This window comes from Gymnogyps californianus, chromosome 1 (genome assembly GCF_018139145.2).
Source record: "Gymnogyps californianus isolate 813 chromosome 1, ASM1813914v2, whole genome shotgun sequence".
Taxonomy (NCBI): domain Eukaryota; kingdom Metazoa; phylum Chordata; class Aves; order Accipitriformes; family Cathartidae; genus Gymnogyps; species Gymnogyps californianus.
The window spans coordinates 193,220,736-193,246,320 of NC_059471.1; the positions used below are offsets into that span (position 1 = coordinate 193,220,736).

The 25,585-nt window shown below is 36.6% G+C and overlaps 2 protein-coding genes across 2 annotated transcripts in view; one reads left to right on the forward strand and one right to left on the reverse strand.

Moving 5' to 3' along the window:
* Nucleotides 1-25,585, forward strand: part of WNT16 (Wnt family member 16) — an 873,674-nt gene that overhangs the window by 20,528 nt on the left and 827,561 nt on the right. The gene's annotated exons all lie outside the window — the stretch shown is intronic.
* Nucleotides 1,279-25,585, reverse strand: part of FAM3C (FAM3 metabolism regulating signaling molecule C) — a 34,308-nt gene continuing 10,001 nt past the window's right edge. The window contains exons 2-10 of the mRNA XM_050893062.1: nt 18,406-18,466; nt 15,606-15,710; nt 14,515-14,544; nt 13,980-14,103; nt 9,204-9,262; nt 7,136-7,186; nt 6,594-6,678; nt 3,999-4,125; nt 1,279-2,932 (exon numbers count right to left, since the gene is read on the reverse strand). Coding sequence (XP_050749019.1) covers nt 2,843-2,932; nt 3,999-4,125; nt 6,594-6,678; nt 7,136-7,186; nt 9,204-9,262; nt 13,980-14,103; nt 14,515-14,544; nt 15,606-15,710; nt 18,406-18,418 — 684 coding nt within the window. The 5' untranslated portion in view covers nt 18,419-18,466 and the 3' untranslated portion in view covers nt 1,279-2,842. The remainder of the gene's footprint in view (nt 2,933-3,998; nt 4,126-6,593; nt 6,679-7,135; nt 7,187-9,203; nt 9,263-13,979; nt 14,104-14,514; nt 14,545-15,605; nt 15,711-18,405; nt 18,467-25,585) is intronic.

Here is a 25,585-nt window from a genome sequence, read left to right on the forward strand (position 1 = left end):
CTTCTTGCAGCTGTACTTTTTGAGGCAGACATCTCCCACAATCTGTCCTTTTCCTTCCCTCACTGCTCTATTCTCAAAAAGTCTGCAAGATGCTGCAAATGTTCCCATCATCTTGTGTAGGAAAATTTGCATCCTGGAGCTTTGTCACACACAGATACTTTCATGTGAAGCTACCTGTGCAAAACGCCTTCATCTTTGCAACTACTTCCTACCACCAGCTGTGGGAGAGACCAGGGAGGCCAGAAAAGTAATCTTTGTGCTTGAAAACTCAAATGAAATGCAGATAGATTATCAGAAAGTCTCGCTTCTTAAGAGTAAGCATCAGAAAATTTACCTCAACAGGAGCGTACTGTAACTAGCCCACTCAAGGCAGAAGAGAGGAGATGGCATGACTAGATCTTGTGGCAAGTCAACAGACCACGATGATGGACAAGAGCAAGGAGACACCATTTGCATGGCCACTCCAGTACAAGTTTTATATACTTGAAGCGAGTCTTATTAAAGGTGATACAAAACAGCTGTGAGGACATGGGTTAGAGCATAAGAGGAAGATTTCCATCAAAATCACAAGTATCAAATTATTTAAGAAGTTACCAAAATAATCCTACCATTTTATTGCTTTAAAATCCATTGTTTAAAAGGTTGTGGCAGGTGCAACTTTAAGGGGTTAAGAGTCATAATATATTTACTCAGATTGCTGGAAAAAAAAGGCACAAATTTAAAAGATACAAGGGCTAAAAGAGGTCTGCCTTCAGTCTTATTTCCTCGCCATTTAATTTTGTAGAGGAAATTTGAACTTTTTTACTTTGATGAAAGATGAAATACTCATTGACATTCAAAGCCAGAAGAATGAAGACGAGTGTAGTCCAGGAAACTATTAATGCAGACAAATATTTTTTTCTCTTAAGCCCCTGCCAAGTAACTTCAAAATTATTTTGATATTATTCTGGATAGCAGCATAACCAATACTGGCATATACACCAACAAAACTGTGTTTCTGTGAAAATCCTAGGACTTACACAATTAGTTTTCCACAATAGCTTAATGTTATGAAATAGAAGTTATTTTCCAATTGACAGGAACAGAGGGGTTTACTTTGATGAAAAAAATATACATGATTTTGACATGTCCTCCTACACAAGAAAATCTGAAAGATTTAACAAAAGCAGTTGTACTGTATAAGGTGCATTTATTGCTGTTCTACATTAAATAATGTGGCTTTCCCTCAAGCTTAACAAGCTAGTTCAACATACAGAACAACTCGGAATCCAGTCTTACTCTGGTATCACAGGTTATTTATTTGACTTACAAGGTAATTCCCGATATTGCTTGAAATTTTTAGTGCACAGAATTAAATTTGTCTCAGAAGACATCAACAATAATAGTATTTTGAGTACCACTGTGTTCAACTTGCACTGTGGGTTCCTGAAAAATCCTTTGTGACTTTTGTCCCATGGTACTAGCTAGAAGTTTTTGAAGATTATACCAGAACTCATGACATAAAGCTCCAAGAGATTACACCCAATTCTGTCAGCCCCTCTTTTGTGAATACCAACACAGTCAGTTATACCATACTAACTTAGTTTCACCAAAAGTTCAAGCTGGCCCTACTTAAAAGAACAGAAGTTTCCAAAGAAAGCAATGTTTTCTCACAGCTCTGATACAAGCTAAAGAATAAAGCCACTTCAACTTGGTCCATTTTTTCCCATTAAAAAAAAGGATGAAGGAAACATTGTCAGTTAAGTTTAAATGTCACACATTGCATAACCCAAGATGCAATGCTTTCTCTAACATCTCACTGTAAGAACAAATTACCTCCGCTCACATTAGATGTAACATAGGTGGTAAAGGTGCACAACTGTGTACCCTGAAACAACTCTTACCAGAAGGCAGACTGCTTTCCTACAGGCTCTTTGTGATGGGAAATTTATTCCTGATGTTATAACTAGAAGAGGAAGCTATTCCATTATGCACATTTACTATGTGACTAGCCACTATAGCTGAACAGCCATAGGTAGAATCGATGGTTAAGCAGCAGTACAAGAACTGCAATAAAAACTGAATAAGTTAGCCACAGTACCGCTGCTTAACATGCCAAGTCTCTTCTACATGGTAAACATTATTTTCAAGTACAAATCCTTCCAAGTTGCTTTTAAATATCACGCATGCTTTTAAACATCACGCACGCTATTTATATATTTACTTTTGTTCTTCCCCTAATAAAAGTAATTTCTATTGTGCTTCTCGTGGCATATCTGTGTTACACTATCATGTATTCTTCCTTTGCTGATTATTCAGTTTTGATGGGGGACTACAAAATAAATTTCTGGAGCACTTGGTATTAGAATAACCAAATAGCTTTAATAAAAAGTGATGCTGCCATTAAAAAGGCAGAGGATAAAAAAAATTAAAGCTCTTTATTAACTTATCACTAAAATCTACAATATTCCACAAAGGTTACATACAGCAACATTACGCTGTTAAGAGGACAGTACAACATTTGTCAGAATCTGTTTATCATCCGCATATGCAATTTATTAGCCAGTTGATCTACAAGATATTATTTACCACAGGCAAACTAAATACTGTGCTTTTAAGAAACCTGCATAGAAATGATTTGATGTTTCTTTTATTTTGGACATATTTACAAAAAGGATTTCTATGTGTGTTAGCAATAAATAATCCCAATATTCAAAATGTCAGTGCTCATGCACACACCGACAAGATGGTTGCATGCTTTAAAAATATTATTTACAGTACAGTCTCCTTCATAGCCCTCTCCCTAATAATAGCAGAAAGTGCATTTTCTTCCATATTCTTTCTCCTTTCCTTTTGTTTTCATTTAGTCTTGCTTCTGAGGGATACAGCCTTCCATCTCAACAACTTCTGGCCAGCCTTCATACTTGTTTGTGTCCTTGTTGTTCTTTATATGCTATAAATAGAAAACATCAATCTACCATTAACATAAAGTCATTTACCCTTTTGCTTTAACTCACAGCTTTAAAAGACATTTTAGTTACTTATTTTCAGGCCATGGACAAAAAGAGGACATCACTATTAGCTTCTTGTGCTTTGTATCAAATATCTCAGTATTCACCGCTTAATGTGACTTGCTCAGACAAGTGTATGCTAAAAACAGTTAAGCCATACTGGGAAAACATTTTTAAAATTTATTATGGATGTTTATTTAGGAAGAGACACAAGCAAGGAAAAGACGAGCTGCATTAAAACATGAACCACTAGCAAAAAATAAATAAGGATACTAAATTTACAAGGCACTGAAAACAAATAGTCAAGATTTTAAAGAACATTATTTAATGTTGAATGTTTGCCTTTTTTGAAAATTAGGGGTTTATTTTTCCACCAAGCAACCATCTGCAGTCAGGTAAGACATTACTGCCTCCAAGAGTTTGCCACTGCTCCTGCACCAGTTCCCACTCCCTTGCAAAGCTGGCAAAAGAGAACGCGCCTTCCTTACTCTCCTAGTACAAAGCTACCTTTACCAGTAATTAAAGGCAACAACGACACGTGTTGAATTGTAACAGCTAAAGTACGGGAACATATTCTATTTCACAAATTTTGCTATGGCAGCAATAATTTTTGACAGAAGAGGAAAGTGAACAGCTGGGAACACCAACACCTTAACTACCACTTATCTGGTGGAGGTCTACCATTGTTAGTGCATCTAAAATACAAGCATTAGGCAGTAAGTTTTGAATTCTTCAGGTTAATTGGATTCATTAAAAAGATAAATGATCTAGTTATTGGGATAATGAGATCTACCCCATATAAGATTTTTTTCTTATTTGTGAATCACCAAAGAATCTTTTTTGTACATTTAAAAGGAGGAGGCTAGTCAAGGAATAAATTTGAAAATAACACTGTATGCCACTACTGCAATAGATACCCATCTTGAACAAATGCATGGTATTTATAAAACATGCTAGGCCTTTATTAATGTAAGCTGTTAAATTCCAGTAAGTCATAGAATCACAGACCTGTTCAAATGGACTTTTAGTCTTAATTCCTTTTCCACCGCAGAAGACCCAGTTGTCTCTAAAGCCAAGGTTAGTAATAGATGTGCTTCCTAATTCAGCAATCAGTTTCCGTGCTTCCTCATTAAGCCTTGAACAAAACAGAGAAGTTCAGTATGTGAATAAAATACATGCCCTTAGAACTTTCATTGTTCAATGGACCATTCAGCTTTAATCTGATTAAATATAGCCTAAGTCAGTCAATATTGTGCAAGATCTATCTTTCAAAATCAGATAAGGCTAGTTCTGAAATCACCTGATCTAACGAGCACTGCTCTTTAATACTATAATCTCAATGAACCAGCATACAAACCTATCAGTACACCAACAAAAGCCAAGAACCCTCTCCTGTGAGAATTTATACATACATCTCAAGTCATGTTAGCAATTCTCCAAGCACCTAAAAAAGTCAACCTTTAAAGTAAACATCGTTTGCAGGCTCAAGCTGAAGTCTAGATAAAGTAAAAGCTATTTTAGATTAGAAGAATGACCTAAATATATGAAAGAAGTTCTTGTCTGCTTGGGTCAATTGATTCAAAATTCAGAATGCTGCCCCACAGCATGGTTCAGTGCCTGCAGGTCCAAGTAGGATAATTTGAGTAAGGAAGGGAAAACGATTCTGTAGGATAAGTTATCATTCCAAAACCTCCAAATAACAGCTTTTTATTTCTTCCTTTCAGTTACTATATTTGCCCAATTACTAAACAACACATACAACTTCTGATTATTAGTACTTACTAAGATATAGTTGTATGACTCAGTGTAGCTAAAATTATGAAAATTATTAAGTACTTTGGAGGTTATTTGCACAACACACACTCCAAGTTTCTAGAGCATTAGGGCAGCTTATATTTAAAAAAAAATCAAAAGTATTTTATCTTTTAAACATGTTGGTTCTTCACAATTTTAATTGTTTTCAAGAACTGGAATTTATGATTACCATCAACCACTGGTGGTAAGGTTTTGGCTAATTATGTAATATCACTAATAAGCAGTAGCTCCTGGCTGTCAGCATGAATGGGCCAAATTCACCTTCTTGTTACCTTTACTGTATCTATGTACAAGCTTTCAAAAACATCAGCTGTGACATGATTATTGAAACAAACTAACTATACTTATCTAAAACATCAAAGAAAGGAAAAAGAGCAAAAAGAAAAGTAACAAAACAAGTGAACAGGCAGAAGATCCAGCCTTAGCATAAAGAAACATTAAATTGCTTTCTTCTCCTAAAAGCAGTGAAGGTACAGACACTTAACTATTTACTGCAAATACTGCACACTGCAAAGTCAGGACTTTGTCACAGGAAAGCTGCTCCTATATCAAAAATACAGTCAAGTTGTGGATAACAAATTGAACCAAAAGAGAAAAAAAAATATACAGAACACAATAGCAAAAAGTTCAATGTGATTAGAGGAAAAGGAAAAAACCCACCTCTTAATTTTCACTATGAAAAGCAATCCTTTGGACAGGATGACTTAAGTGAGGAGTAGATTACAATACAAGTTCTACAGTAATTTTTAGTATCTACTAAAGCTGACCAAAGTTGGGAAGGTTGGAAGATAATGCTTAAAGAGAACTAAAACCTCTTAGGTTAGGTCTACATTAATAACTCGAACAGCTTTAGGGTGGAACAGTCCAAACACTGAGACCAAAAAGTATGAGGCGCACACTAGTAACCTCTCAGACTTCAAAAGGAATGATACAGGCAAAGCCTATCAGGAATGGTCTCTGCATCCCTGTAACCACCAAACTCTGTCTTGGAGTTGATCTGAGAAAAGTGCTGGATGGAAAAGACCAATTTCCACCAGAATATGTTCTCACAGTCATTTTGCTATGTCTGGACGTATCTGAATTTACTAGCATAAGACAGTATGAGCTATCAGCAATAGGAAAAGCAGCACATCTCCAAAAAGACAGATATCCTTCACAGCATACATTAAAAAAAAAAAAAAAAAAAAAAAAAAAGAGGTGGGGACAAATTGTAGGAGAGCAGCTAGAAACCTACAGTGTCTCCAGGAACGATAAGGGCATGGTTTAAAAAAAGTACAATGCCTGACATGCAAATATATTCTTCATAGCTATGAGTAAGCAGTTTGTTGGACTGACCATATGCCCTACATTGTCTTCTTGTTGCATTAACATCTTTTCTCAGCGGAGCAAAAACACCCCTATGCGTACTGATATAGCAATTGCTAATTAGTCAACTATTTATCTCTAGCCTTTTCAGATTTTTAAACACTTGTGATATTTCTGCTAAAGGGTCTAATATCTAATTTATTGTTTCTCTGTTGTTGGGATCACAAATGTATACACATAACAGTCCTCTATGTGAATACATACATAACCCATTACATCTGGTTAATTTTAAATTGATCCTTGTTGTCCCCAAATCACATCAGCATTATAAAACTAATAAAATGAAAGCACAGTTTCAAATCCATCATCTTGGAAGAACAAAACTTTATCAAAAGTGACTGTGTGATAAAGAAGGCATTTTTTTCAGTATAAAACAGCATTTAAAAGTTTAAGCAATATTTACTATCTAAATCATTTACATACTTGGTTGCACCATCATCATATGTTCCCATTAACACTATTGTTCCATCCTGGATGGACTTCAGAAATTGAATAAATGGTGCCACATCTGAAAAGAGAGAGAACACAAAACTGTTTGATAACAAGCAACCATTCCATATTTAAACACCTGCAATGCCTTCCTGCAAAGACATTCCTTTTAAGAATATTTGTAAAGGTACTTACAAATTTATAAAAAGATGCTAAGTGGAAGGAAGATAAAATGCATCAGTGAGAACTCTTTCATTTTATAGAGTTTCATCCATATTGTGTAAAGACATAACCACTAGTGGGAATTACTCAGGAGAACAAGTGTGTTTGATTAACCATACCATTCCCTCCCACCTCAACTATTTGTGTTTCTTTAAAGTTGCACTCTCCTCACAACTACAAAGGTAGAGGTGAAGCACTCCCTTAACTATCACCTTAAACCACCACAGCAGATGGAGCCTGGAGAAGCAGGGGGGCAGGGGGGAAAGAGGCATTTAAGTTGTTTCTTTCTAACCAGCTAAGATAACTGCACCTACCTCCTCCCCACATGTCAAAGAATTTAGTGTCTAATGGTTCTCCTGTTTTACCTGGAGAAAAAGAAATATTTGATGTCATCAAACATAGCCAAAATTATTTTACAGACAACATGCCCAACTTGTCTTAATGACCCTTTCAGAGAACGTGCTGCAGAAGACACCATATAAATCAATTACTATGGTAACTCTTATCTTTTATGAAGATCACTCCTTAAACAGCATAGTAGTTTGTGAAAAGGTGCAGGAAAAGGTAAGAGGAAAAAAAGAGAGAAGATGTAAACTTCTGATTTTGCTTCAAGTGGACTATAAAACAAAAAGCCCACAGCCTCCAAAACCAATAAAGAGAATTCACTTCATATATTTGCCTTTTTTTTTTTTAAATTGTTTTTGCAAAAATAGGTAGTACAGCTATAGGTTGCCTTTAGTGCCACACGGAAAGTAAGAAAGATTAAAATTACACTGCATGTTTTGCTATAGACTGGAAATCCTTAGTCAATTTAAACATCCAGAACAAATAGAAGGAAACGGACAATATAGTAATCTCATTAGCTTTTTTTTTTTTTTTTTACTATGCTGTCTACAAAGGCAGTATTTGATGGAAGGTAGAGTTTTCTTTTTAATACATACATTCATTTCAAGTTTGGAAGACAGGGAGGAAGACTGGCAGCTATATAACACAAAGGTAGGTATTTTGGTTTTGAACAGATTGAGACAATTTAGCAGGGCAAAATAGGATTAGGCAAGTATTGTTCAAGTCATGCTTTAGATGATGTAAACCTGAGTAAAATCCAAAAATAACATGAATTTATGTTGCAGTGAAATGACAAAGTGCTATCTCAGTGCTACAAGGAATTGCTTCCTACACATTAAGGACAAATCTGCCAGTACTGACATTCAGTTCACCTTTCAAGGTGACACACAAGTAAATTAGTTTGGTTTTAATGAAAGTTAAGAATCCTGAACACCATTACATAACATGATGTATTTAGGGACAAGATCTATAGATATGGACTAATCAAATATACCGATTTCAAGCTAGGAAACAATGAGCTGGTCTTTCCATGTAGTAACAGAATTGTTAAATAAGTTTTACTGAAAAGAGAGCAACAGAGAATTTAGTCTACAAAGTTTTATTAGTGGTGGCAACACACAAAGTCAAAAGAAGTAGCATGCATCTCACATCTTCTTCCATTTTATGTGTGCATTAGGAATTTATCTGATATATCACCAAATAGTCACCACAGCACTCCACAGTACTATTTTTATTACACATTTTTAGAAAAACTCCATGCATTTTTGTTTCTACTTTCTAACAAAAAGGTATAAGTGCCAAGATCTGACATTATCTCAGTATAAATATGCTGAATACTTCCTTTTCTCCTTGTCATGGTTTAACCCCAGCCAGCAACCAAGCACCACGCAGCTGCTCGCTCACTCGCCCCACCCAGTGGGATGGGGCAGAGAATCGAAAAACAAACAAACAAACAAAAACCCTCGTGGGTTGAGATAAAGACAGTTTAATAGGACAGAAAAGAAGAAAATAATAATAATAATAAAATTACAATAATAATACTAAAAGAATTAGACTATACAAAACAAGTGACGCACAATGCGATTGCTCACCACTTGCCGACCGATGCCCAGTTAGTTCCCAAGCCGTGATCCGCCCCTCCCGGCCAGCTCCCCCCAGTTTATATAGTGGGCATGACATCATATGGTATGGAATATTCCTTTTACCAGTTTGGGTTAGCTGTCCTGACTGTGTCCCCTCCCAACTTCTTGTGCCCCTCCAGCTTTCTTGCTGGCAGAGCATGGGAAACTGAAAAATCCTTGGCTTAAGATAAGCGCTACTTAGCAACAACTAAAACATCAGAGTGTTATCAACAGTATTCTCCTACTAAATCCAAAACACAGCACTATACCAGCTACTAAGAAGAAAATTAACTCTATCCCAGCCAAAACCAGGACACTCCTCCTGCTTGCCTTTCACCATCCCTTAGTATTTCACCTTAAATTTCAGAAACAATTTGAAAATGAAGACAATCTGCTCACTTAAAATGTCACTTACCATTGACCAAGGCCACATTTATTCCCCTGCCAACATTATTTTTAACTCCACTCATTAAGCTGAAACAAAATAAACAATTTTATTTTTAATAGGACAATTTTCTGATGTGAAATATTTCTGTTTTTTAAATAGGATCAATCAAATTGTAAGAGATACATAGTTGAAAGACCACATGTTCATGAGTACTTAAATGAAGCAAAATCTCCTTGAACTAATCTGTGTGCTCTTACAGCACCACTGAATTGAGAACAATAGATCAAATATCCCCAGTTGTATCCATTTCATTTGACCGCTTAATCATCTTGGTTTTAAAGTATGTGCGTATATTAAAAGTGCCACAAAAAACAAAGTGCTATTAATGTATTTAAGAAAATTCCTTGCAGTTAAAGAGCCTGAAACAAATAATAATCTGAGGAGCTTAGCACAGTCATGTAACCAACATCTTAAGCTTTTTTGTAAGCACATGATGAACAAAAATGTGTTAATGAGTTTAAAAGCTAACTGAACAGAGGCATTTAAAATTAATATTGCAACATCACACTCAGAAACAACAAAGTCAAATCCATTAGCTACTTGTACGTATAACAGGAAACCTAAATCCAAGAAAAATAGTACACTGATGGGACTTTAAACAAAAGTTGAATATAATCTTGGAGTACAGTTACACGTCCCAGAAAAACCATCACAATCTATGACAGCAATTACTTGGCCAAACTCAGAGCGGCAAACGAGCTGGAAAGAAGAGATACATTGTGAAATGGAAGCCCTTCAGAGCTGTAGAGAAGAGCTAATGGGAACGTCAAGACTGTTAGCTAGGATGCTGTGCTGCCTTGGGCCATGGCAGGTGTACCACTCCAGTGAGAGGCATCTTCCAGACCTCCTCATTGCTTTTCACTGGCACTGTATAAAGATCTCTGTTCTGCCTCCAGGCCCCAAATATCCCTGCATTAACATTTTGAAGCTAGGAGTAAAAGAGTTAACATACACAAGGAAAAATAGGAGTAGGGGTTGAAACAATTACATAAATTAAGATAATGAAGTCGTCTTCAGTTGAGATTCAAGAAAGCACCTCAGCATAATATAGGTGCACATATCTCATGAATTACAAACACACTCTAACAGATGCTTTAATTCCATCTTGATCAGGATTTCTTTAGCCTCCCTAGCTTGCTCTAGGAAGGCGCTGCAGGTGTGTACAATCCTGTTATGTTCAAAACTTTTTTCACATTTCTTCTGTGATCATATGATTTTCAGGTCCGTTCTAAGCAACATTTTGGAAGGATCGCATCCTTACACACACAACTGCAGCATCAGCTTTCTCACGCTAACTTATTAGTGATAGGCTACAAACAAGAAATGGTCTGTTACAGAAGTATAACAAAAATCTTCCTCTGATGCTATCTTTTGCACCCAGGATGAAGACAGAAGCCAAAATTTAGAGGAATGTCAAATTTAATAGACAACTGAGGAACAGACTTAGTATTAGCTAGTTCAGAGAGGCCATGAAAGACTCCAGGTTAATGGTAATACTTGGCACAGTGACTTAGGTTTTAAAGAACTAGTAATCAGAGATGAAAGAGTCCATATTCTTCTGTTAGTCCTCTAAGTTATACCATCTGCCAAAAATTCTGATTAAAATTAAAACTCTGATTCAATAACTTCTGAAACAGAAGACCTGAAATTTTCTGCTGAAATGCAGAATTCAGTTCTGGTTAGTAGGGAACTCCAGAAGTATTTTAGCCACTGGAGGATCATTTCTTCTCTGATCACATGATTTTCATGTCACATCTGAGCGTCCATTCTAAACAATAAAAACGTACGGCAAATAAAGACTGAAAACATAAATGAAAAAAAGGCAGTGAAGTTCTGAACACACTCCTTTGCTCACATAACATTTAGCAGACATTTAATTCACCAAAAAGAATAAGAGCTTCCTTTTAACTACAAAATTCTCTGTAAATAAATACCAGTCAAAAACTATCCAATACTGGGGTGACTAGATGCCGAAAATCCACACATAAAGTTATAATGGATTTCGGACAACAAAAAAATCCTGCAAATATGAATACAAGAATTACTAGTTATTAAAGGAATGCAGCGCGACATTCTGCTATAAGGTTACTGCGTCACAATCATGCAACTGGCTTCTTAATAGAAGTAAAACTGCATGGAGCGGTTGCTGGTAAAGAAGTATAGCAATATCGCCCCTTCTTCTAAAAAGCCCATGAAGTAGCAACTACAATATTTAATATTTTGATGATGACTACATATTTTTTCTAATTTGGATTATATAACTGAACTTCTATACAGCTGAATTCCTATTTCACACCAAAATATCTATATAATTAAAAAGAAAATTTGAGAAATTAAATGCATTCTGAATTATATCAGCACCTTTAGTGCTCTCATAAACCAAGTGACATCCTTATGTTTAATACACAGCAAAAAACCTACATTGTAAATATTCCTGACTAATTATGAAAACTTGTCCCTGCTTCCTTGTCTTGGAAGTATGAAGAAGAATACAAAGTAATCAGAAAAAAGCATTTTGCAGGAGTGAGTTCACAAAGTATCACTAAAAAAAGAGCTATTGAAGAGGAAATTAGTTCTTTCAGATCTCTGAGATACTACTTTACACACTTGAGATAGCTTGTGCACTGTCGCAAACACTACAGGCTGTAATGTGACAGTTTTCTCACAGGAGGGCAGCCGTTCATCAGTTTTAGAATTCTTCCAACAATTTACAATCAACAAGTTATGGGAGCTTTTGAAAGAGAAATCAAATGTCTTATGAGCAAAGCGGGAGATAACATAAGATTAATCAAATTTTCTGGTCGACATTTAAATAGACATTACAAGTCCTCCTCAGAAGGAATTCAGAAAGATTTTTGCCAAGGGAAACTGGACTTAAGACACCAATAGCTGTGCACTAAGATGCACACTAGTATTAAAAGAATAGAGCATTTCTTGCCAGCAACTACTTTCTTTTCATCACTTACTTCAGTGAAATATCCAGTAGAGGATTTTTATTTCTTTTTTTTCAGACAGGAGCAACAGTCTCTTCTCAGTTAATCAGTAAGCGAGACATTTAAAAAAAAAAAACAAAAAAACCAAAAAACCACCCTACAATCCTGAAGTTAAAATATTACTTGCACTCCCACAACTTTTAATCAGTGAATCACTAAGTCTTCACAGATATTAAGCTTCCTAGCAACCAGAATGAGAAGGTAGCAAGTTTTGCAACACCAAGAAAAATACCATGCAGAGAGATTAGATAAGACTGTCCAAGGTCACAAAGTGAATCAATGATAAGAATGGAAAGCAGAACCTAGCAGCTTTTAGTTAGTATGTGCCAACAGTGAGCTCATGCTCACTTTGCACGTGCTCCTCGACTACACCGTGATGCTCCGCTGCAAACGCACTCCTACACAAGCGAGGAAGCTTGAGCTCAGTCAGCCTCACAGAAGAACGGCTTAAAATTTGAATGGTGTTCGTGTTTCTACTAATAACATAAAGTGAAGAAGCTGTGTATGTTTAGTTGTCAGGGAAAAAAGTTCCCATTTCAACTTCACTACATCTTAATTGCTAGAGTTAAGTGCTAAAAATAGCCTTCTCTTTAAGAGCATATAAGACTAATCTTAGAGTTACTTTAGAGAGTAAAGTGATGGAAAATGTAAGCCAATACTTTTTATTCTCTTATAGATTAATTATCCTATTTACTATATTACGTGGCGTTACGTTGTTCACAGTTGCCATTTGCTCTAGAATACATTATCACTAACCGCTGTACATGCTATCTGAACCACTCTGTACTAACACAGCGTGGGCTGAGAAACAGCTAAACTGGAGTAGTTTAAATACAAATGGAAGGCAAAGGCTTGTAAGTGTGACTGATGTTAAAAAAATATCTCCTTCTGACAATGCTAACATCATGTCTTTTCTGACATGTGACATGCAAAATTGAGTGGATAGATTATGTTATACGAAGCTGCACACTCTGGGTGACAATGAGCAGGAACAACCTAAGAGCAAAGAAACAAAGAGTCTAAAAATAAATATTAAGATTCCCATTATGGGGATTACTGAAAGGTATTCAGTTAAATACTCTACGCACAGTATTACTGATAATACTGTGTTAAAAATACGGTTATTAGAAATACAGGACTTAAAACCAAACTGTGTTTCAAGCAGTTCCTTTCCTCATTTCACAATTATTTTATTAACTTTAGTTACCATCAGCAGAATTAAATAACTACTGATCATTAAAATACTATTTTTCCCTTTTGAAGTCATCCTTTAAAGGAAAGTGAAAAATATGTTCTGACATTGGTACTATGGAAACAGGTAGTTTAAAAGATGACTTGCAAAAGGTAATTCCACAGCACAATTTTAGCTGATGACATTCAGTTAGAAGTACCAACAGTAATTACTTAAAAATACAATCATTCACTGAATTACTATTAGAGGTACAAGAACAAGTTACTTGGAGGCAAGTTTGCATCTGATTGACAGTCTAATCCTTAAGTCTGTAAACCTGAAATAAAGTGTAAGCTACCTTGCATGTATTAAAATAGCGTACATCTCTGCATTTACTGCAGAGTATTAAGGGTGCTTCATCAGAGATTAAGTTATAATGCAATATAATTTTTTCATGTGGTCAAACCGTTGGCAAAACAAAACCTAAGAAGACTCATTTAAACTACTGATTTTGTGTGCAAAGTGATCCAAGACAGCATTTGAAAGAGATACTTAGAGACAACAGGTAAAAATACTTACACATTATCTTCTACACAAATTTTAGGTCCAACTACATTTGCTGCTCCACTTGCCATTTTGAATGCAAAATGCTTTTCAGGACAAGCTTTAGAGATCCCACATTTGTATCTTGGAGGTTTTGTAGCTTTTGAAAGGACATAAAACAGGATTTTAGAGACAACACCACAGGTAGGCTAACAGAGAAATATCAGTTAGTTTTCTGAAGGAATTCAAGGAAAAGAGCAAAGACAAACAGTATCTCTCATCTGCAGCTTAAAATAATCTAGGTTCCTGCAGTACCTCATTATTCTACTTCTTGTTCTCACTGTGCAGCTTGCTCTGGCACTGTCATCAAAAGCCACAAGACAAAACTACAAGTGAAATGCTGGCAAAAAACAGACTTTACCAGACATTTAGGAAAATCAGGAAAAGAGGAAAATTAGTTTCTGATTGCATTTAAAGTGTAATTAGACTTTCTTAACTATGAAAATTCAACAGTCTTTCTGTTATTAGCAAAAGCAAGTCACAGCAGTAACACATGCATATGAATACTCACAGCGTGCAGCTGCATCCAGTGCTGATCTAGCTAAAATGCAAAAAGAAAGTTTTACAAGATGTTACTATTAAAGTGTCATCTGCTATAAAATATCCTATAAATTTAAAAGCTTTCTGTACCCCTATAAAAACAGGTTAGTTGAAATGAAGTATCAAATATATCTGAACATTATGTTCCAATAAAAACATTAACCTTTACATGGCAGAAGAATGAAAGTGATCAGGAACCCCATTTAAAAGCACTGCCTTAATTTATGACTCTGATTAACACAAAGATCCATGGAGATACAAAACCACCAGGGATTTGTGGAGGTGTGGGCACTGAAGTGAAACGAATTCCCTTCTTACAGCTTCACCAGGATGGGGTTCCTTTCACCTAACGCTGGAAGCCTGCAACTCAGGTGTATTTGAACCCAGCCATTCATGACTCCCTTTCTTGGGATAGGAAGTTAGAAGTGACCTCATAATGCACATATCTACAATACATCTGTAATACTTTATGACACCTGTGTCTCCAACAATTATTAAAGATGCCTCCGGTGACTGGTTCAGATGTCTGCTCACACTGTACTAATGTGGAGTTAAACAACATGAACCCTATCCATGTACCTAAAATTGCGGGTTTTGTAATGAAAAATGTTTTGATTACTGTACATTCAATTGTACATGGTAGTGTACCTGTGCAAGCAAAAAAGCCCATCCAAAACAAATTTTGAATTGCTTAAGCAGCAGAAAGGCAGAGTGCAGATTTCCAGAAACATCATTCAAGTTGCTTAGTTTACAACTCCAGACTAAGACTCTAAGTACCAGTAAACAGAAAAAGCAGGTAAACTTATGCATAGTTTGCAGGCAAAAGAATCAAACTGATTAAGAGTGTAGGTTAAATATTTCATACAGAAAATAACTTAATACATTATATATTATATATGTATAATATGTATAAAAAATAACAAGTAGACACATAAAAAATAAACACAGAATTATTAAGTGTAAGAGCCTAAGTCAAGCTTAACGCAAAATGAATATGATATTCTTGATTATGGCTCAAGTAAATATTAATAGATGTCTGGAGAAAACAAAGTTATCACTTACCAAATATGTGTCCTAAGTTTGCATCCATTTTTATTTCAAACACTTGAGATATGACATAAAACGTCAATAAAAATATTGCTACGACTACTACCAACTTTGCAGCACCTATTCAGAAGCAGAGAAAAGTTTCAAAACATTATCTGCAAATGGTAACATTAAGTTTACCAAAATTAACTACATGAGAAATGTGTATCAGATTACATTACAGGGAACTCAGAAACAGGACGATCATTTGTAGACTCACTAAAAAGAATGTGCAAGAAATGGACGTTATAATGTAGGATACAACTGAACCAGTCCATCAGGTTACTGTACCAAATACACACCCTGCTCTGAGCTTTCTCCAGCTTCACGCTTGTCTCACACCACAGTACACTAACTCAGCTCAGCAGCCAGGAGAAACCACAGACTTTTCCATGGAAATCCAGCTTAACAAAATGAACTAAACTAATCTAACTGGCTGCTGTCCAAAGGGAAAATTCCCACCTCCTCTCATTCCACTTCTCTGTTCTTAGCCATGTGTACCTGTTTCCTCACTGTCCACAAATACTCCTCTCCCCCCGACCCCCAATTGAGCTACCTCTATTTTAATGTATGGCCAAGACTGAGTGATTAGGGATCTGTTCATATACCGTAGCTTGGCTGCTTTGGTCAGTCAGGTCTAAACATTACATTAAAAAAAAAACAAAAAACCAACCAACAAAAGCCTCCTCACCTCCTTTTCAACAAATTTAAATTACTGACCTTCATAAAGCAAGTTTGAAGACTCAAAAGAGCTAATTTAAAAAGTAATAAAAAGCAGCACCTCTCCCCTCCCCCTTTTAATATGTTGAAACCTCAGGTAGCTTGACATTTTACAAGCCTAACTTTCTCCAGTGCTGAGCACTACTTCCTGGGAGAAGAGCTGGAAGCACACAACCACAGCAATTTACATCTGAAATGGAAACTCGGGTGTATGTGGTACTGCCATGAACCCTGCCATTTTTTAGCATAATTTTTAATAGATTTTTACAGAAAACTCCACTCTTAGCTTATTGTAAAATACTGAGAGTAGAAGTTAGGTGAGGAGGCATCTGATCAACTTCCTACCTTCCTGTCTCACCCCAGTATGTCAAACTGTTCAGAAGAAGCAACCTTACAGCATGCTTCTGTTTCTCAGATTGCTAGCCAAATAAATCCTTCAGAAAAAACCCAAACTTATGTACTCCTGCAGATCTCAGACTGCTGCTGCGATGGGCTGTTCAGAAAACCTAAAATAGATTACTCAGCCTTCAGAAGGATGAAAGATGTTAATCAATCCTCCCAAAAGGCTAAAAAAAGATGAGGGGATAGAAAAAGAAAAGAAAGATGAAGAAAGAGATAGTTTTTTTGTTTCCTTGCAGTTCAGTCTTCCTCTCCCACTTTCCCTTTTTGTGTGCGTGAGCACATACATACTATGTAAGAAAACACAGATGCAAACTTAATTTAAAAATATTATGCTGGAAATCCAAAGATTATTGCACTTTAAGGGAAGTGAACCACGCGTAAGCGCTAGAGAAAACAGATGATCTGAACATATGTTAAGAAATGGAGAAAAGGTTTTCAGAGCAACACTGCTTAAAAAGACAAGATGGTACCAGATATTGGAATGTGTCATCTAGCAAGTGGCACTTGGACAGCATGTTGTTTCACTAGATAGTAGGTGAGATGAACAAGAACTCAGTCTGAGCACTAACCATCCCCTCCACTCTATATCCTGAGCCTTTCAACTGAACTGCGAGCACTCCCTCTAAGGGAGAGGTGAGAAATCTCCTAGAAAATTCTTTTAGCACTTGAACCAAAACCAGCCTGTTTGATACAGGTTAAACATTCTACAGGAACTGCTGTATCTTCTTTGTCTGTGAGTTTTAGCAACACAAGTAGTTAGATGAAAGAAAAAAAAAAAAAGAGGTTTGGAAAAGTCATTTTCCAGGTGATTTAGCCATCTTCTAAAAATTGCAGTGTTTTCCAGTTCTTTATCAGATTTACTTTAGCAGGTTGCTCCCAGTCATACATATGGAGGTTAATAAAACAACTTTTAGAAGCAGTGACAAAAATCAGGACTAATTTCATGTATTAAGAAGGTTAATGTGCAACTCTCCTGGAAAAGGTGGTGTCATTCTCTCCTAGAAGAGCCAACAGTTGCTCCTTCTGCAACATAACACCACAACTATTGATAAAAGTGCAATGCATCAGAAACTCAAAACTGTTCAATTGCCACACAAGCTATTCTACTGCAAGGAAATGCCTAAAATAATATCTTCTTGTAGTGTTATATTGGCAAAGATCTTGTTTTTACAACCACTACACCTTCTGTCAAGTAAAATCAGTTTCTCAAACCCTGTATTACAGTAACTTACCTCTATGAAAAGGCTTTTATAGCTTTCAAACTCCCCATAACCATTCAGGAAGTTTCAAGCACTATATTATAATAGTGCATAGCACTTTTCATTGGGGTGTGAGGCAGGGAAGAAATCGCTTAAGACATCAATTGGCCATTTCCTTATTCCTTCATCATCTTACAGAATTAGCAGTCAAAGTATGTCCAGTCATGGCACCCTAACCAGTCACTGCAGATCAGCTGAAGCATTTTAACCAGCTGCTTGCTCTTAGATCATCCCAAATTCCAAAATGAGTTTCATTAAACATCAATTAAGTGGAACAGCAATGCCTGTTAGGCCAGTTAAGTTTATTTTACATCCTTATTGTCACAACTTGTTAATGCTGTCTATAGCACTTGTTTCACAAGTGACAAAAGTCTGATTTTCCTGAGCATACTTACCTGCTATTCTCATGTTTAGTCTTCAGCCAGCTGATGACACTACTGCATTAAAAATAGCCACCTAGGGAAAAAGAAAAGCACATCATTGTAATTACAGCCAAATAAGTACTTTTGTGATGAGTTAACCGTAAAAAAACCCATAGATTTTCTAGTCAATAACATTAATGATGATTGTCCTGAATACCTAATTCTTAATGCTCACAGTAAAGGGAAGAAGATTTAAGATGGATTTCTGATGTATTGCTTTCATTTGTTACTCCACGAAACAAGTGTTCCGAAAAACCATGAATTTAATTTCATCAAATCCACTACAAATTCCGTTCAACTTTCAACCCTTCAATCTGTGACATAAGTATTTATCAGTGCTGTATCTAAGCACTCTTTGATTTCCTAAAGTTATGTGGTAAAAGTCAACAACTCCATCTTCATTGCTTCAAAGTCCGAGCAATTTTCGGATTCAAGTTGTTATTTGGCAACATAACATAGCAAACTATGCTTTGGAGAGAAAAGATTTAAGCATTTTGGCATTTAGGATACTGCATTCAATGGAACTGAAAGAAGGTTATTCTAATACTTTAATCTATGCATTACAGAAACGTAGTAACACATTTGTCACTCATAGCAGCATCCAGAAGATTCACGTGATGGTCAACGGTGACAGAAGCACCAGAACTGAAACTATTTCAGAATAAACTGAAAACCACAGCCTGTGAGCAAATGCCACATAAGCACCCAAGTTTCTCCTTGAGAAGAGCTTACCACCATGTAAAGTCAAAACAGGCCACAACCTACACAGACTCTGCTCAAAGGCTACCACCTCCTCCTCAAGCAACCCCTTGTCCCTGGGCTGTACCAAGTCTCTTGCCCTCTGCCTGCAGAGCCACGGCTGCTGCTGGCTCTGCACCACGGTCATGCTCAGCCATGGTTGGCCCACGCTGCACTGAGCCTGGACATCTGCCTCTAGTTTCCCCCTACTCCCGATTCTAGAAGCCAGAGCAAAGATGACCATGTACAGCCACTTGGCAGCCCCAGCACTGACATGGTATCTATGCAAATCAGGCTTGGCAAACATTGTAATCTTTACTAATGAAATACTACATATCTGTTAGAAACATGGTGATTTGTTTTATAACATTTAAGTAGATTAAGCATGTAAAAAAATTTTAAGTGAACTGAAATTAGAATTTGCTTGAAAACGGTACGCTACCTGAACTGTTCTCTCATTTCTTCTATTCTTATCATCATAAGTAAGAAAGAGCCCTCACTTACTTTCAAAAATACATGAGGCATTCAGACAAATAACAGTCTGTAATCAGTACTTCCTTTCTGGATAAGAAAAAAAAAAATCTATTTCTGAATTTGCATTTTACTGCATAACTACTTACATTTAATATGACAAAAGAAAAACTATTGGCATTCAGGGATCTTGTTGGACCACCTAAGGCCGAATTTGAAAACATGTAATAAACTATCATTCGATCCAAGTAGCCGTCCCACACCCCTATCACAAAGGCTACAGCATCCCTAACACTCTGCAGTCCTATGCCATGATTTCAAAAAAAACATCAAAAACATTATCTTTAGAAATTATTTGAAAAACTATTGTTATTAGAAGTCAGGAAATGCAAGTCATTTGGAGAAGATCACCAAAACCCCCATGTAATTCTCATCGTCTATGCTAGGGAGGAAAAATTGATATTACACAAACAACCTTTTGCCTTCACTTTACTCAGAATCTGTAAGCTCAGTGATTTGTGTCCAGGTCCTCTTTGCCAAAGACACAGTCATTGTGCTCTATTGCTTAAAGTTTCCAAGAAAATGGTCAGCAGACAAATAAACAGGAAAAAACAAATACAAGTATACAAATATTTATTTCTACTCCATAAGAATTTGAAAAGTATCATAAAAATTTGAAAAGCAGACAACTGGTTTTGAATGCTAAGGTTGTACTACAAGGGAAATCTCATAGCATATTATGGACATAATATATCCATTATATTTATAGCCACATATATTATATCCATATATAATATCTTCTTTCAGTGAAAGGCTAGTATTTCTGTGTTATAAAAACGCAAAAAGAATCTGTCAAGGCAGATAAACTCACTTTATTTCAAAGTCCGTGAACAGAATTATTCTAAGCTCCTTTCTCTCCCCTCCCCACCCCCAGAAATATCAACATTAAAATAAACACCGTCTGTAGTTTGAACAACCACAAGCTTGTTTTAAGTCAGTGCTGCAAGTTTCCGCTTTTTGTTTTACTGTAAACAAAAACACATAATGTATTCAAAGCATGAAAGCAAGAATATGAACAAAATCAAAAAGCAGAAACTAAGTGAAACGATCACATGATCCAACCTTGACTGCAGAATTACTCTATCCCAACAACCCCATCCACCCGTCTCAGTTGTGCAACTACTTGTTGCAATCAACAAATACACAACAGGTAAGATGCATTTTTTTGTGTGTGTGAAATGTTTTTGATTTAGAAAAAGTAAAAATAACTATGTTATGCCTCAACTTGAAAGGAATTTTAAGAGTGATTTAGAGATTATTTTCTTAAATTATAACATACCAAGAAATTGTGGGTTTTGATCTAGAGAATACAGGAATGCTCCAGTACAGATAAATGTTGCACAGCATTTTCCAGCTGCAAGAGAATAATTTATAAGTGCCAAGTCCTTTTCCTTTACAGTATTATCTCAGAATTTTTTTTTTAATTCAAGACAGAACAGGAATAAAATAGGACAGCCCATGAGCCCTTATGAATGCTTATAGACCATCACTCCACATCTTTAGTATTAGACCTCATAATTGGAATTACAGAAGTGATATAAAAATGGATTTGGAATTTCTAATAGTGCGTATTTTAGGATCATTTAAAAACAAACAAAGAACACAGGACCACAACTGAGCTTGCTCAGACTCAGATGCACAAAAACAGTAGCAACAACATTCCTTTGATTGCTTTAGCAATGGGCTAGAAAAACCCAAACGCTATTTTTCTTCTCTTTGACATAAGATTCCACCAAGCAAGGACAGCAGAATTACAACCTAAGTATCTTCTTGACTTATCAATGTCCAGTAATATAAATAATCACTTTATTACTACATTAACATAATTCATCTCTGTCAGGCAGTACAAGGCTCACATCTGTCACTCATTAGTCAGAGACTGAAGCAAGAGGTGCAGCCTATAGCAGGGTCTATAGGCAGCCCCCGATGAGTACAGCAGAACCCTATGCAGACGCAAAGGCCAAGGAGAGCACCACAAAACAGGCAACAGAAGCAATAAATACCTACAAGTCACAAAGTAAAACGGCTGGGTTTGGGAAGCATTATATTGTATGACTGTGAAACATGGATTTTCTTTTTCTTCAGATTGTTTTCTTAGTGCAGAACTTAAGAGGTTTATCAGTCAAGGTCTAAAATGTGGGCAGTGGAAAGAAATCCCTCACATGCAGCATCAAGTGCCTTGAAACAAGAAGCTATTGACAGAAGAACCTAAAACCTGTGCCTTCAGATGCTGGTTTTCTTCTAGGTCAAGAGAAAGGAAGTTGTTATTCCCCAGGGTGGCCTACTGGAAGGACAGGTGTGGCAAACTGCAGGTTTACATCTATCATGGACAGCAGTAAAGATGTTTTAACTCAGAACAAATTCTAGTTACAATCAGCATAGTCAAACATCTGCATGTGGCACACGCATTCGAGCACAAGATGAGCATCACTGAATTTCAGCTATTCTATTAAACTGCCGATATTCCTATCTGTCAAAGGAATCTTGTCCAACTCTTCATGAGGTTGGAGGAGCATGCTCTCCTTTTCCTATGATCTCACTCAGCGCTAAAGGTGCGGACACGTCTTCTCTCAGCAACAACCACATCTGTCGAAGAGCTTTCTGAACCTCGCTGCCTGTCATTGCCAATTCACAGGAGTCAGCATTCAGAAGAACAATCAGTGGCAAGACGACGTTCAGACCAGTGACCTCTCAACTACAGTAAGCCATAGCCACATCCTGAATAAAGAGCACAAAACTACAAAGAGGTTGTGGTCTACAGGCTGGTAGGTCAGGCCTCTTGTCAGTAGCTGGCGGATATTTTTCTGATAAGGCTTCGATGATGCTAACCTTCAGCCAAGCTCAGCCAGCCAGGCTCACTGGTCCAGTGAGATGGTAAAATTCCAGTCTGTAAAGCTGTGAAATATTGAATAGTAGAAAACAAAGAAGGGACTGCTTTGTTAAACTGATGTGGAAAGTTCTCTCTGAACTGCCAGAACATGATGGACTCAACAACAAAAGTAAGAGAAAACCAGCAGACAGGCAAGAAGCTGGTGCTGCCATATTAGCAAGTTCAGAAATTGCTCTTCCAGCACAGCCCAGCACATGGGTTGCTCAATCCCTCCAGAATCGGAAGGAAAAGGTAGACAGTTCACTGAATCAGAGAAGACAAGAAGTGACACGTTATAAATCCTTTTTGAACACTGGTATGTCATTGTCTAGTTCCCTGCATGGATTTGCAAGTCTATCTGTGCAGAAAAAGAGTTATTTATTCTGGATGCAAACTACTAGGGAGTGGATATGTGGAAAGACAGTTAGGATCTGAGGTTACTGGTTGCTTTTTTCTACTCCACCCATTCTTGTGCATTGTATTTTGTGCCAAGGCAGGGGCAATTTCCAGATGTTGCGATTTCCAGTGTCAAAGCCATTCCAAGCAACCCTCATGACAGCCCAAAATGCTATACATAGGGCAACACAACAAAAGTAGAAGAAAAACAGAAAACAGCAGCTTACAATAAAAAAAAAAAAAAGGAAGAGAGAAAAGGGCTTTCCCCCACTCTGCTCCACTTGTTAATTAACTTGTGTGGGGATGACAGACTCAACACAAATCTGACAAATTTAGTACATATGTTCCCATAGCTACTGCACGTATTTCGATACATACCATCGCTTCAATCAGCAGAGCAGCAGATACTTGCTTTTAAAAGTCACCTGTGTCTCTTGAGGGAACCCTGCCAAGTACTTCACATAGGGAGCTTATATTGTAACTTCATTTAGGAAAACTACGAGCCTATAATCCTGCCAAGCAAATCATCGTCATCTTTTATTACATGATATAGAGTTTCTAACACGCCAAGATTGAGTTCTTTCTGCTTTCAGGTATTAGATATGATGGTCATCAAGCAAGTTTTCTTCCCAGAATTAAGGTGCAAGAGGAAATTGTATTGAGTTGAGCAAAGTAATTGATAAAATACACACAAACAGTTCTTATTAATACTGCCACGCTGACGCAACACAACAGATTTCAGTCCTGAGCTGAAGCCAATTCAATTCAATCAATTCTTTATCAGCCTTGCTCAACACTCTCGCCCAGAAACAGTGCTGTGGGACGCACGACGTAGGGCACACGTCACTCGGGCACAGCCTCTGCCCTGCTTACTGTGCGTGAAAACTTTGGCCACTTGCAGTGTACTTCTGTTTATACGGGTTTTTCAAATATGATTGTAATAACTGTTTTTATGGATAATAATGAAACATGCAGATTAGTCTAGTTCATTCCTAGGATAATAGTATTTCCAGCAATTTGATAGCATGCATAGATTATACTTATGGAACAGCCACACAAAAACAAGCAAAATATGAGAGGCAAGAATTTAGAAGGTCAAGATAATTCTGAATTCTGACATTAGTTGATTAGAAAAAGGTCCCAAAATCAACAACAATATTTAATAAACCATAAAGTAATACACTTCAAAACAGACATCCAGTGTGGCAAAACAGGCAGCAGTAATGAAGAAAAGGATCTGAGAGATTATAGCAGCTGTCTAATATTGGGGTCAACACTGTGGTACTGCTGCAAAAGTGTAACTGCTCATTGTGAACTGTACCAATAGGATTGCTGTGTGTGAAACAAAAAGCAATTATTCTGCTCTGCCTAAACAAACAAAAAATACTCTGCTCTATGTGCTATCTAGACTTTTAACTGAGACCCATATGTAGTTTCTTCTAAGTCTACCTTAAAGCATAATCCCCAAATGGAAGAATCTAGATAATTACATGACCTAAATAAAACAACCAAGGGCTAAAAGAATCAGGTTTGCTTTGCAAGAAACTGTGAAAGCAAAGAGAGAACTAAGGAATGGACACCTTTGTCTCTTACCTCCAAGGTGTAATCTAAAAATTGTTTTAAAAGATGCTGAGATGGACTGTTCTCAATATCCACTGGTTGCTGCTTATCTATTTGTAGCTATAATGTTGAAGAAAAAAAAACTTTCCAGCTACAAGGATAAACAAGAAATACAAAAGAAGGCTGTAAATCATCATAAAAGTCTGGAAAAATACAAGAGACAGGTTCTCTTAACCTAGGTAGTCTACAACGTGTGAGTTAGTGTCCCATGCAATATTAACCCCATATTTCTACACTATTATAAGCAAATCTGTACCCAGATACGTAATACTAAATCTGTATCAGCCTGAGATGCTTTGGATTAAATTCAGAGGGAAATTTTTCCTCCTAAACAGGATTTAAAAGTTTGCATACTTTCAAAAATGGTCAAATAATGTTATACCTGTTTTTATCTGTATTTACTATCTGTTAATAAGAATAGCATACCAAGTACACTGTACTAGAATTAGATAAGCATTCAAAATCACTTCATACCAAAGAACAAAAAAAAAGGCTTGAGCTTTTATTTTTATTTCTGAGTCATGAGTAGATTAGGATGGTGTTTATTTTTTGCAGCACAAACTGCCTTCCTCAATGATTAGCAGATGTATTTTTTTCCTGTCAGAGAACAGCTAAAAACCACCACCAACAAAAAAGCTATTTTACCTTTTCATACCTGGTAAAATGCAATCAGTGAAACAACATTTTGTTTAACCCAGCCTCTCATAGCAGATATTTCAGTCTGCTGTTTTCAAGCAGTTCAGAGCGGTGGTGGTTTTCTACTCAAAATTACACAGTGAATTAGATATGTCAGGGACAGCACTAGCTATTCTTATATGAGCTCTGGTTTTAAACCAGTGGTTGTGCCAACCTGAATTACATGCCACGGACCAAACAGCTGAGACAGTCAAAATCATTCCAAGTCTAAATCTGAGTAGGAATCTAGGCTTCTAATACGATCATTTTATTCAAATACAAGATGCGTTTCCTTACCCAGATGATTGCTTACCCTTCTGCTAG